This window comes from Ahaetulla prasina, chromosome 3, assembly GCF_028640845.1.
Source record: "Ahaetulla prasina isolate Xishuangbanna chromosome 3, ASM2864084v1, whole genome shotgun sequence".
In the NCBI taxonomy this organism is placed as follows: domain Eukaryota; kingdom Metazoa; phylum Chordata; class Lepidosauria; order Squamata; family Colubridae; genus Ahaetulla; species Ahaetulla prasina.
In genome coordinates, this window is record NC_080541.1 from 51,389,849 (window position 1) to 51,404,079 (window position 14,231).

Here is a 14,231-nt window from a genome sequence, read left to right on the forward strand (position 1 = left end):
CAGAGTTCCCAATCAAAATGGTCAACTATTCAAGTTAGTTTCAGGACATGCATATTGGTGATGGTTCCCAAACCAAATTCAGCAAAGCCTATCTCAACTTGGTAGCGTTCAGAACTTAATTGAACTCCTCTACAACCTGGGATGCAAATTTGCAATTACTTGCTAGCTGGTGACAATTTTATTTTTATGTTTTAACTATAGTCCTAAACAACCCCCGATAAAAGAAGATGTTATTGATAAAAGAGTCTGTTTTTAATTGTCCCTCAGAAATATGGGAGTTGACATTATTTGATTTAGTATCAGCTTAATACATACCCAAAATAAAATCCTCTTCTCAGCTTTGAAAAATCCAAATTGACCCCTGTATACAAACCCATAGAGAGAAGAGGATAGTAAATCTGAAGTGAAAGCAGCCATCAAGCAACAGAAGAATGTTTGCCAGGCCAATTTGATATCCCAGAAAGAGGCCACCTCCTCTAGTGTAAATAAAAGTCCACCCACAGGAGCATGGAACACGGAGGCGAGTGCTGCTCCTGCACCAGCTGTAACAAAATTCCTTCTGTAACACAGATGAGAAAGGATTTCTTTTTAAAAAATTACTCTATAGGATTATATTACATGATAAAACAATTGTGCACTTCATAAAACTGGACATCTCAGTCCAAATATTAACCATGGATTTGTGAGATAAGAAAGGAAAGGAAAAAGAAAAACGTAACTCCAAACCATCTACTTTATGTAGGTACATATTACAGTTAGGCTGAGTCCCAATATTTAAGTAGGTTACAGCTAACACAAAAACAATTTGTTTAGAATTGGTTTGTCAAATTGAATCAGATCAAGGTTTTTTGTGAAGAAAGGTTCAGAACCCAGTGTGTTGGCTGTAATGCAGATCAGGTAGAATTAAGTTTCCATGGTCTTAAGTGAATGTACAAAGATATTTCTGAAGTCTATATTACTGGTCATGGGCCAAATGTTTTCCATAAGTAACAGTTTAAGAAACACATCCCATATTCCTTTCACAAATTGCTGAAGCCAGTTAAAAGACAAAATATATTTTGTTTATTTGGGCTGTCAAGTTGTCCTTGGGCCACAGATAACTTGTAATAGCTTTTTATTTGGAGATACAACAAACAGTATGGTCAAAGGTTTGGATGTTATTTACATATTTTCATAATCACTGCTTTAAAATAATAGAATTTGATCCTTCAACCCTTTCCAAGATCTGAGCTTGACATGAGCAATAACACTAGCATTTTATTTAAAATAAAACTTTTTGGGTACACCATGGAATTGCAAATGTTGTCATTTTACAAATAAAAGATAGGGTTTGAACTCATATTCATACTGCAAGAACTGCTGATTTATCACATCCAAATATCTTGAGAGCTTGTTTACTTCATACAAATTTAGCATGTTATGCAAGTTATATCCATGTAAAATCTTGTATGAATAGAAAATGTTCACCTGTAGTATGATAAGCCAACCACTATGTCAGTTCATGATAGAAGACAATCAAAAATCAACTCCAGAAAATTAAATTCTGATATTCTTTTATGCATTTGGCTTGGCAATGCTATCATATTTTTATGCTATCTATGTTCCAGAAATACCGTGTCCAAAAGTATATCATTAATTGATCTTTCTAATCTCTCTTTTTTTTCCAATTAAAAAAAATCACCCTAAGTTGACATGTTGCTTTCAGATAGATTATACAATCTTTCTCCATTTTGGTATCTCATAGACACCAAGATGGAGTTTATAAATTGAGGCTACAGCTGTGGAGAAGCTCAGGCTGAAGATTTGTAGTGCAACCCAGTCTTCCAATGTATGCTTACTTGTAATAGATATAAGCATATGGTAACAGAAACTTAAGATGGTGGTCATAACCACACAGCTGAAACTCTGACACCCTTTTTTGTGTTCAACACTCATAGGTGTATGGCTATGATTAGACAGTTGTAGTCATTATCTTGACTTCTTTCTCAGTCCCCTCCCCCTGCAGATACCGCTGAACAAGTGATGTTGCTCATGTATTGCAAAAAGGGCTCACTGCTCTTTTCTGCAATGGAAATGTAAAGATATTGAAGAAAGATGGGTCGCAAATGTTCACAGCACATCCTTTGAGATTCATAATCATTACAACCACTGCAACCAACCTCCAAAGACGGGTAACAATAAGTCCGACTTTCACTTCTGGGATTTTTTATATTAAGAAATAAAGAGAAGTAAAGATGAAATTAGAAATAAAAGATAGTCTCCGGATGCCACCACTGAATTTTTGTGGTGAAGATAGGATAGTTGCACTGTGTATCTTCACTTGAAAGTTGTGGAACCTTATTTATCCCCAAATAAAGTGTTGGTGCATTCTGTTACACATATGTCATACAAACATTGCCTAGGCTTGGAAGGAACTTTAGTGGTCTTCTAATCCAAGTCTTTGCCCAGTTGAAGAATCTTCCCAACAAAATGAATATCTAATTTTTTTAAAAAAAGTGATAGAGTATCTATTTTAGAAGGCAGGCTGTTCCAGTGCAGAACCTTATATTTATAATTGAAGAACAATTTGTTGACTGGAGCCCAATGTTCAAGTGTATCAAGTTCCTTTTGAACATTAAGACAATCTTTTGGGGTGTTGGCAATCCCCCCAACTTTATGTCATCTGCAAATTGAGTTCTATTCCCCTCATCTATATTATTTTTTAAGATAGTGAAGAATATTGGACCCACCCAGGAGAGAATCCTGCGGTACCTCATTGCATATTATCCTTTGCATGGGCATAAGAACCCCAAACTGGCTCCAATTCTTTGGCCAACTGCAAATCAATTTGTTAATGGGATCCTCCATCCTCCATTATTACAATTTGTCAAAAAGGAGGTTATGGCCAACTTTATCAAATGTATTATTAAAGTCTAAGTACACATGCAAATGCTAAATCCACAGCATTTCCTTGGTCCACTACTCGCCTGATATTTTCATTCTTATACATTCCATTATCTACCCTGAGGCCATCCTTATTTTATTTCAGGAACAATTTAGAAGTACACAGTTAATAAATCCCCATACCTGTCAGCTGTATTCCAAAATCTGATGATGGAAGGAAAATAAATTCTAAGAATCTTTGGTCTGAAATGGCTCAATCCATATCCTATGTTTGCCCTAGAAAAAACATTTGCAAACATGAGTCTTCTTATAAATTTTCATGAAATTAAAAAACAATATAATCCTGACCAAGTTACAGAGTTATTTATATTTTTCAGATTAATGGTTCATCCACAATTTAGAAGTGGAATTTACAGTAAAAACTGCAGCATAACATATTTTTCTTCAACCATCTGGATTCTTTCCATTCTATTTCTTCCTCGTCCAAGTTTTTCTTTTACCCTCCACTTATTTCTGAATTTGTATCCATTAAATACGATAAATGTTTATTAGGCTACACCACATTCTGTTGTCAGAAAATTTATAGAACTTTACTTAATCTAGTTGATTTTCGTTACTATGACCTGCACTTTGTTAGAATGTGTATCTTGCCTTATTCAACATGCTGAATGAGAAAATTAGGTCCCTGACATTCTACCTTTTGTGTAGATTCATGCAGTAGAATCTGTTTAATTAATGCAGCAATGCTTTATTTTTCTACCAGTATGTAGTTGTAAAAGTATAAATTATTTACCCCAAATGAATCATAGGCCCTTCTGGTCCACAGAAGAGTCCAGATGCTACAGCTAGAACACAAGAGCCAAATGTTCCTGCAAAAGTCCTAATATTAAAAATTTGCTGAATAGAAGTTCCATTCAGAAAACCAATGACTTCAGGTAATCCACTTGGGGCACCTGTTGGACAAAAGAACTACAAAACGAAAGGAAGAATATTACTGTAGTTATCATATTCGTAGTTAAATCTAAGTTTTTGTTGCTCTAATCAGAAGTTTACTTGTTTATTTAAATCATAATGCTTGGTCCCAAAGAATCCTAGAAGTTATAATATCTTAACAATGCTCTGTCAGAAATAAACTAACTAGTGGATTGCATGGGTTTGGGAAGCAAAGAACAGTTCTACCAAACCTCCTTCCCTCCCCCCACCCTCCCTGTGGGGGGAGGGTGTGAAGTAGAATTTTGGTAAAATCAGAGGAACTTTAGAAATTGGCTGAATGGTAGAAACAAGGAACTTTCCAAATCAAGTATTCATATAAAATGATACTGTCATGTTCTCATGATCATGCAGATTTTTGCAGTCCAAATATGATATCCCTAGTGATAAATTAGTTTAAGAATAGGGGATTGTCCATCATTTTATTTATTTATTTATTTATTTATTATTTAAATTTTTATACCGCCCTTCTCCCGAAGGACTCAGGGCGGTTCACAGCCAATTAAAATACACAATGATACAATAAATACAATTAAAATACAGTTAAAAAACTTATTAAATTGGCCAAGATTAAAATTTAGAATAAAAACCCATTAAAAAACCCATAAATTTAAAACTAACCCAGTCCAGCGCAGATGAATAAGTGAGTTTTAAGCTCGCGACGAAAGGTTCGGAGGTCCGGAAGTTGACGGAGTCCTGGGGGGAGTTCGTTCCAGAGGGCGGGAGCCCCCACAGAGAAGGCCCTTCCCCTGGGCGTCGCCAGACGACACTGTCGCTACCGACGGCACCCTGAGGAGTCCCTCTGTGAGAGCGCACGGGTCGGTGAGAGGTATCCGGTAGCAGCAGGCGGTCCCAGAATAGCCCGGCCCTATGCCATGGAGCGCTTTGAAGACGTTCACCAACACCTTGAAGCGCACCCGGAAGGCCACAGGTAGCCAGTGCAGCCTGCGCAGGATAGGTGTCACACGGGAGCCACGAGGGGCTCCCTCTATCACCCGCGCAGCTGCATTCTGGACTAACTGAAGCCTCCGGATGCCCCTCAAGGGGAGCCCCATGTAGAGAGCATTGCAGTAATCCAGACGAGACGTCACAAGGGCGTGAGTGACTGTGCACAAAGCATCCCGGTCTAGAAAGGGGCGCAACTGGCGCACCAGGCGAACCTGGTGGAAAGCTCTCCTGGAGACGGCCGTCAGGTGGTCCTCAAACGACAGCCGTACATCCAGGAGAACGCAATGTTAATGTTTAAAATGTTTAAAATGGTAGCATAAATAGTGAGTTCTCAGTCATTTGTACTGGGGTCTCATTTTTTTTTTCACTATAAGGAAAAATTTCCCATCTTTCAGAAATTGTTTCAGATTGTTAAGTAAGTTATTTAACACTTACCACAACTAATCCTGATGATAAAACAATCATCGCAAGTCCAATTCCCAACATGTAAATCCAAGTCATGTGAAAGTTGCCTTTCTGTCCATTTTACAAATACATGGTAAGCAAAAGAGGAATGTTATAACTCTTATCACATTCATTTGCTCTACCTATTCTGTTAAAGCATTGCATGACCTCCTAAGATTTATTTAATATACATACTGTCTCTGATCTACATCATATGAAAAAAAACACCTCACAATAGAGGAATGGAAACTCTACATATTTATGGGTATATTTTAGCTTGGGGAAAATGTATGGTGGAGATCTGAATTCAGCATGAATCCTTGTTAAAGGATTCTGCTCCTGTACAAAAAGCAGAAGAATCCTGTGAGTGTGTGCTCACATTTGTGAACCAATAGCGAAGGTAAGTAAATACCACCCTGATTATACACTTATTTTTAAATAAATGCATACTAAATTGGCTACATTGCTTAAGCTAAAAATAGTAGCTTCTGAATGTTACACATATTACTGCATATATTTAGTATATAGTGTTTATTTATTTTAATTTTGAAAAGATACTGACTTAATAATTTGTCCAGTTCCTACAATAATAGTCAATCGGAATGTTCCTGACTTTGCAAATTATCTTGTAATTCAGCTACATCTATAATTATCATTCCAACTAAACAAATATTTCTACTACCAACTTTATACTAATACCCAACTGATTTGATACAGGCTGGTGATATTGGGAGCAGACTTTTACTACACATTCTGAAATAAATCCCATTGATTTGAGTACAATTGTGACAATTTCCATCCAACACATTGATCATTAGTGATCACTTTATAAAATCATTGTCACAGAAGCCCATATATTTCCTACTTTATATCTTCAGCAAAATATTGTTCTATCTATCTTCCAACTTTTTTTTTTGTTTTTGTTTGTGTTGGATTGGCTGGAGTCAAGATGTCTGGAGTGCCCATCACAAGTAAATTGACTCCCATGCTTTTGCAAAAATGTCATGATACTGAGGTTAGATTCACTTGTGGCTAAACGTCAAAGATGCCTCCAAGATGAAATAGTTCAGCAAACTACCACAAATTTCCTGCTGTAGCTTCGGGCCAGATCTTTTGACTGTAAATTGCAAACATGTGGTACTTTGTAGTAATTCAGGAAGACCAGATACATAAACCTGAATCTACCACTTCACAAATTTAAGTGGTATTTACCTCAGTCTTGGAAACATTTCCATAATTTTCTCAAGTTTCCTTAGGTATGATTAGTAGACTCAGTGTTTTAACAGAATCCTGATAATGTAAAACATACAAAAAAACCTATGGGCTACAATCTGCCCTAAGTCTTTGATACTAAAAAAAACAACAACATTCTTTACAATCTCTTACCATTAACAATTATTCACAGCCCAAGTCTAAAAAACCCTTCTTGCTCTGTAAATGCTTTACTGCTACATTGTGCATCATATTTTGATATTTATATTAAGTGATATCTTTGCAGGCATCCTCTGTTTTGGATGCAAGTAATCTGATCTCCGTGAACATCCCTGTCTGCACTCATGATGCTCTGCCAATACCCCATGGTTTATGTTATTTGTCTTTGATCAGACATTTGCTAATCACCTTCTCTATTTTGACCTGGAATGTTAGTGGACTCAATATAAGACCCAAAGACAGGCCTCAGAATTCAGAACAGCACTTCCTATATTAATAGTAGAGGTCAGCAGTCAGCTTTGAAATGCTCCTGGACATTTTCTCCTACAAAAGAAAGGAAGGTATTGAGAGGCAGTTTTGTTTAGTGATTAAGGCACTAGATTAGTACCCAGAAGATTGTGATTTCTAGTCTCAACCTTAAGCATGAGAGCTGGCTGGACAACTTCGGGCCAGTTGTTGTTTTTCAAACCCACAATGTCAGGCTAGGTTGACAAGCTGGTCAATCAATTCCCTCTGCAACTATTGGATCAGTACTCAGTTAATCATAGGGGGGGGGCTGATCCTGTATTTGTGAGAAAACACTTGGAAGGGGGGAAAAAAGAAAGGTATGGACCATATTGCCACTGACTGTTTAGTGGTAGAAAGCTAAGAATGAATTGTGAGGACTTTAAGCTGCGAAAGCTAGAAGCAAAGAATCTGAGACCAAACCAGACCATGATCAAAGCCCAATGTAGGTGTTCTTCTACATCCAAGAAGACATGACTAACATTTAAGAGCAAAGAGACTTAGAAGAGTTGCATATTTATTTATTTATTTTATTGATAGCACATCCAACATCCAGCAGCTCTGGACAGTTTGAAATGCACTTTTGAAATGCACTGTTTTAAACACCCTTTTTATGTTGGAGTTCCAGAATGGCAAAATATTAAAATGCCATCGACCATAGTTTTATATCTCAGCTATACTTCTCAGACGATTTATATTCAGAGTTTTCATTTATCAACATAAAAACAGGCTTCTACTTGTACCACACACTTGATTCTTTTAAAGGATCTTCTGCATTGTTAGCAATAAATCAATGCTTATGTATTCGCTGAATTCTGCAGGTCTTACACAGAAAGTATAGCTTTTTCAATGCTTTCAAAAATCTGCTTTTGTGGGTCTATCAGCCCTTTAGGATAGATTTTAAGAGTAGGTAGTACAGCATCAGAAAATATGGTAAACAGCAATAAATGCTTTGTTGCTCATGTAGTTTTAAGACATCAGCTATTAATTCTAAAGTTATCATACCTAAAAAAGAAGACGTGCTTATTTTTTACAGTGCTCTATTTTAGTGCACTTTTAGAATCTCAGGGTTCAAAAGTTTGGCTCAAACTACAAAACGTAGGGAAAGCTACCAGAAGAACTATATCAGGGAAGTGAAAATAGAATGGAAAAGGAAATGAGATGGGCATTACATGTGTGTATTAATCTAATTTTATCTCCACTATCTGCTTTGTGATATGAATAATCTACTGCAGATTCCACTGAAACAAGCACATAATCAGAATGAATCACTAGAACTGTCTATTCTAATACTTTAGGAATGAAACACACAAAAATGTGATGGAATAATATAAAAAGAAGGCTTAGGTCCAAGGTCAGGCAATATTCTGGATATATTGAGAACTATGACTCCATTCTCCTTAAAGTCCATAGTCCATCATGACCAGTGAACTTTTTGATTGGGAATTAAGGGAGTTGTAGTTCAGGTTGGGCAAGGATGTGATAAACTACTGAGAAAAGACAATTCTGCAAAGCCTGATACTTTATTGAAGACCCAAAGGGCCTTGTCTCTGAAAGCTCCTTTGAATTACTGTATTTAGTGAGGTGATGCGTTTTATAAGTAGGCAAGGTTAATAGAGAAACATGGCTGAAAGTTAATTTCCATGAAAATTGGAAGTGTGGCAGTTAAAAACTTGCTGGATAGTGGAAGAAAATATTGGCCGTGTTTGCCTTCAGTCTCAGAGCACCAGTAGACAAAAACAGCACCTTCTTCCTGCAGCTGAAGTAAGTCCTCTCATGTTTTTGATTATGGCCAAATTCAATGGCACAAAGACAAATGCCTTTTGTTTCTTCTGGCTGTTGCTCTTATAGATATTGGTTAAAGCTTTCATTTGCTTTCAATTTCATAATGATGTTTTTAACCTCTGCCAGGTTAAAATAAAGACCAGATGTGCTGAACTACTTATTCATCAGGCTTCCTCTGCTGACAACTGTGTCCTTGTTGTCAACACATTCAATAATATGCAGATTTCTTACAGGCTGCTCCACTTCAGGCATTCAGCATTTCCCTTTGATCTGACTCTCAATATAAATAAAAGAAAACCTGGAACCGAAGAATGCTACTTTATATAGGCACCAACAGGTCTCTAAGGCTATCTGACATTTTTCAATTAGGTAATAATTTTTTTTCCAAAATAGACAAAGAAGTATAATTTGTTTTATTAGCTTCAATGAGCAAACTTGAAGAAAAATGGGAAGAATTGCTAAATAGGACCTGGTATGTTGCATAGGGTTGTTTTAATCACTGCATGGAAGAAAGAACTCCAAGTGGATAATTGGACCTAGGGTCTTCCATTCATCTTAGCAGGCTTCTAAGCATATTAGGTGTCATTGCCCCACCCTGTGTGACAGGGGGAAGGTGTCAAAAAAACTGTGAATGCATGATCAAAGCTCCAACTCTCTCTTCATTATATAATCTATTTTAATTTTCTTGGTACCCCCTTACAGAACCTCTGCCCCCATATTATCTATCATCCTTGTGTGTACATCTATGTTACTTCATTACCTTTTGCTTGTCATTTAGTGTTATCCAGATTTATATGGCCCAAATATAGTTGCATGCAAACCTTTGAAAATGATTTGTATGGCTGCTTCTAAAACTGTCCCTGCCTGGTTAACTCAAATAAGTATATGTGCATATGCAGACAACAAAAGCCAAAAACAAACAAGTCACCTTATGGATTACAACATGTAAATGTACAAACCCTATCAAAACTAATTGTGGCTCATTGGAAATCACAGGCTATTACCAAGCTTTCCACTGGAGACAAATTCCTTGTGTGTCTAATCAGACTTGGCCAACAAAGTATTCTGTTCTAAACTGACATTCATCATTACCGGTAGTTATCCTCATTTGGGGGCTGAAAAAACTCACCTAGTATTAAGTAAACAGGAAAATGACCTCATGCATTGTTATACAAGCAAATTGGGACAAAGTCCTTTTTACAAAAATGGGCAATCTTGTGAAAAGAAAATATGACGTACGCAGTGATTGGATCTATACCTCTTACCAAGCCATAGTTTGCTTAAGCATGTTGATGGGTGAGTCAACTTTGGCTGGATTTGCAAAACACACCAAAACACACCATTTATGGGCTGTAGTAGCTGTGGCAACATAATACATTAAGCAAAATAAAACAAACCTTATCTTGATGTGATCCAGCCACAATTTAAAATCCTCAGGCAACTATATTTAATACTTGAGCAGGGAGAAAGGTAATGAGGTAAGGAAAGGAAAGGTAATCAGCATAATCCTACTATCAGACAAGAACATTCCGGTTGAGTTTAACTTTGTAATAAAAGCTATATTGTATAATTTTTACCTGAAGATAGTCTTCCACCAAGCCCCATTTTAATCTGATGAGGTAATCAATTATTTGGTGTGTCAGGAAACCTAGAATTCCGATTGCTGTTCCAATGATCCCCATCACCAACCATCGATCCCAATCCGTTCTTTAAAAAAGGGGGGGAGAGGAAGCAATTCCATATCAGTGGCAAAAAAATATCATGGGGTTAATTAGTGGCTTTGAGGCAAGAAGTCCATAAAAGTTAATTAGTTAATGTTTAGGATAATGGAATCTAGGTTTTAAAACTGATTCAGTGACTTATCCTGAGAGGTCAGAGGCAAGTAGGAAAACCTCCACTAAGAAAACAATGACTTTGTTTGAGTCTGTTCCTCTGTTTTGTTCCCTTTTTGCATCACAACAATCTTACATTCTAAATAGCATGTGTGGCATGCAGCAAATCACAAAATTCAACAAAAGCAAACTGGTTTATATTTCATTATGTATTCTAATGAGAACTTTTGAGAGGTACAACCATTTGCTTTTGAGATATATTATTTATGGGTAACATTTAGCTTGTTTTGTTATATACTGTGGCCACATTTGAATTAAATATACACAGGTGTAATAGCTCATTCTTCATTCATTCTTCATTTTACATTGAAATGTAAAAATAGTTTGCCAAATCCAGCCTCATTGTCACCATCATTCCCTGTTCAGAAACATTTCAAGAATCTTAGCAAGCTTAGTACCAGTTTTCCTTAAGCAACAAGAAGTCATTCAGTGTCTCCAGGCAAAGAATATCTTTTCTTACAATGTTGTTCAGGTGCTTTAGATTGCAGTTCTTCAATAAAACCACAAAGAATGATTATAGTTAAGTATCAAAACACAATTCTTTCCACTGTTTTACCATACTCTTACTTTTAAGTTGCATATACTGATATTGTTATTCTGTGCATTATTTATTACTTTTAGCAGGAAATTAAAAATAAGCATTTTTCTAAAATGTGGCCACAATCCTTGCATCCTTATGATTTATATTTATACTGATACTGTTTCCTGATTGCTTATTTGTACCCTATGACTATCATTAAAAGTGATTCTTATGATTCTTGATGAATGTATTTTTTCTTTTATGTACACTGAGCGCGTATGCACCCAAAAAAAATTCCTTATGTATCCAATCACACTTGGCCAATAAAAAAATCTATTCTATTCTATTCAATGTAAAATGACATTTTAAACTTTCCTCATCCTTGCTTATAACACTTGCTCCCCTATCTTGATTGTTAGGTATTTTCCTTGGTTCTTCTAATGAAAGAGTATGGATTTCTCAAGAATGTGTGTGGGGTTTTTTTCCTAATGTGATCTGTCTTCCTAGTCTTTTGGTTTATTCATCTCCTGTCTGATCTGCACTTTTCATTGTCATCAACAGATGGCACTGGAGCACTTCATAATCCTTGTGCAGAGAAAAAGATGTAATGGAAGGTATTTTCAGACTAGGAAATATTTAGTGTCCCAAATGAGATAAGATTCCTCAGGTGCTGTGCTCTATTTGCTGTGGAAGACAATTGGTCCTGTAGTTTCTCCAATGTGTATTCTGTATAGCTAGTCCTCGACTTACAACCACAATTGAGACCATAATTTCTGTCATAAGTCATTGTGATGTCATGTTAGAACTGATTTGATGACAGCATTTACGGTGTTTATTAAATAAATCACTGGGTCATTAAACAAATCATATGGTCATTAAGTGAACCCAGCTTCCCCAATGGGTGTTTTTTTTAACAGAAATTGGCAACAAAGGTTCCAAATCATGTGACCATAGGATGCTGCAACCAGTTGTGATCTGGTTGCCAAATACCTAATCATCATCATCATCATCATCATCATATAATAATTTAATTTGTATACCGCCCTTCTCCTGAAGGACTAAAAAAATATATATCTAAATTGCAATCATATGAATGCAAGAGTGATACAATGGTCATAATACAGGTCACAACTCACTTTTTTCTGAGGCTGCTGTAACTTTGAATCACGATTAAACGGTTCATTAAATTGTTAAACTTGGATCCCTTTCGTTCTAGCACAACACTTTAATCTCTATAGCACATTTGAATGTTCATTTGCAAGGTATTCACTAGATTAGAGATCTTAGTTTGCATAGAATAGTGTGAGCATCTTTGGGCTTTGGTTGTGCTTGTCGTTTAAGGGCAAAAATGTGCCAAAAAGTGGCTCATACTGTTCAGATTCTTAGCAAACAATAATGCCTATTGCATGAATATGACTAAGGTACTTAATTCTACCCTTTTCTTACTATAAACATTATTTGAAAGCATCAGCTGACTAGAACATGTTTGATGGCAGCAATGATAGTATATGAGCTCACAGATGACATCACAGCTTGGGGTATAATAAGAGTGAATAGAACAGGGGTGTCAAACTTGCAGCATCACATTGTCGTAACGTATCACAACGTTTTTCCCTTTTGCTAAACTGGGGGTGGGAGTGGCCAGCGCATGATCATCCAGCATGTGAGCCGCGAGTTTGACACCCCTGGAATAGAAAAAACTAGAATATATGACATGAAAGAAAAAAAAAGATGTCTTTTTACAAAGGGAAAGAGGAAAGCTACAAAAAATTACAATGGCCTGATCTTGTTTAGTGAAAGTATAGGTTTAATTATGAATAAGTGTTGAAATATGTCAAAAAATATTAATTGCTGTTATATATGTAGGTTGGTATATGCACAAAAGTAGGGATGCATAGATGGACAATGTTTATGATGGCTTTGTAGATGACAAAAGAGTTAAGAGAAGCTCCAGAATGCAGTAGCCCTCATCAGGGGTAGGTTCTAATTTTTTTTTAATACCGGTTCTGTGGGTGTGACTTATTTTGTGGGTGTGGATTGATGGTCATATGACTGGGTAGGCGTGGCCAACTCAATGTCTCTCATGTCAAGGGGTACCTCACCTGGCCCCTCCCCTCCCAGCTATTCCTTGTCACACCCAGCCCCAACGTATCTATAGTTCTGCAAAAATGTTGTTCACCTTTTTTCAACTTTATTATCTACACACTATAGACCAGAGGTCTCCAAACTTGGCCACTTTAAGACTTATGGACTTCAACTCCCAGAATTCCTCAGCCAGCTTTGCTGTCTTAAAGTCTTAAAGTGGCCAAGGTTAGTGACCTCTGCTATAGATGCACTTTCATGGACCACAGAAAGGAGGAAATGGCTCACATGCTTTGCCCAAGAGTGTGATAGGCAACAGTCTTTTAAGGGGCTGCTAGAAAGAAGGGGGGGAAAGTATTTTCCAAAGCATCAGAAGGCAAAACAAGAAGCAATGAATGGAAACTCAACAAAGAGAGAAGCAACCTAAAACTAAGGACAAACTTCCTGACAGTGTGAACCTATACAGGTTTCAGTCATAATTTCACATATAAAAAAGCCATTCATGTAATACAACCTGCATATTGTTCAAAACAATCATTAGTATTATGGCTGATGTTTGACAGCAAGCCTAAAATCCCCATTTCCTCCCCACCCCACTAATCTGTTCTGGGAAGGAATCAAACTCCCCCCTCTTCATTTCCCAAATAAAATATTCCAGATAATTAAGGAATAATCAAGCTGCTAGCAAGGAACCTGCCTGGAATTCCACATTCCTGCCAGCTGCATAAAGGAAATTTTGTAAGCAGAAAACAGCTACGGGTGCTTACAGATAATATAAAGTGGAAGCTGGAAGTTCAGCTCCATTTACAAGGAGGCAGAAAACTCATTCAAGACAGGATACATCACAATGGAAATCGCCCAAACCTTTTTAGAAACACAAAGCCCATGTTGCACAAACCCCAAAACTTCAAAACATTGAACCATATAAGAATTCCTCCAATTTGTTGTTCAGCTGACCCAGAAAAGAGCTT

The 14,231-nt window shown here is 36.8% G+C and overlaps 1 protein-coding gene across 1 annotated transcript in view; it reads right to left on the reverse strand.

Annotated features, from left to right (window-relative positions):
- LOC131194955 (chloride channel protein C-like) overlaps nucleotides 1-14,231 on the reverse strand; it is a 90,216-nt gene that overhangs the window by 72,997 nt on the left and 2,988 nt on the right. The window contains exons 2-6 of the mRNA XM_058176582.1: nucleotides 10,344-10,473; nucleotides 5,257-5,337; nucleotides 3,677-3,852; nucleotides 3,067-3,159; nucleotides 316-559 (exon numbers count right to left, since the gene is read on the reverse strand). Coding sequence (XP_058032565.1) covers nucleotides 316-559; nucleotides 3,067-3,159; nucleotides 3,677-3,852; nucleotides 5,257-5,337; nucleotides 10,344-10,473 — 724 coding nt within the window. The remainder of the gene's footprint in view (nucleotides 1-315; nucleotides 560-3,066; nucleotides 3,160-3,676; nucleotides 3,853-5,256; nucleotides 5,338-10,343; nucleotides 10,474-14,231) is intronic.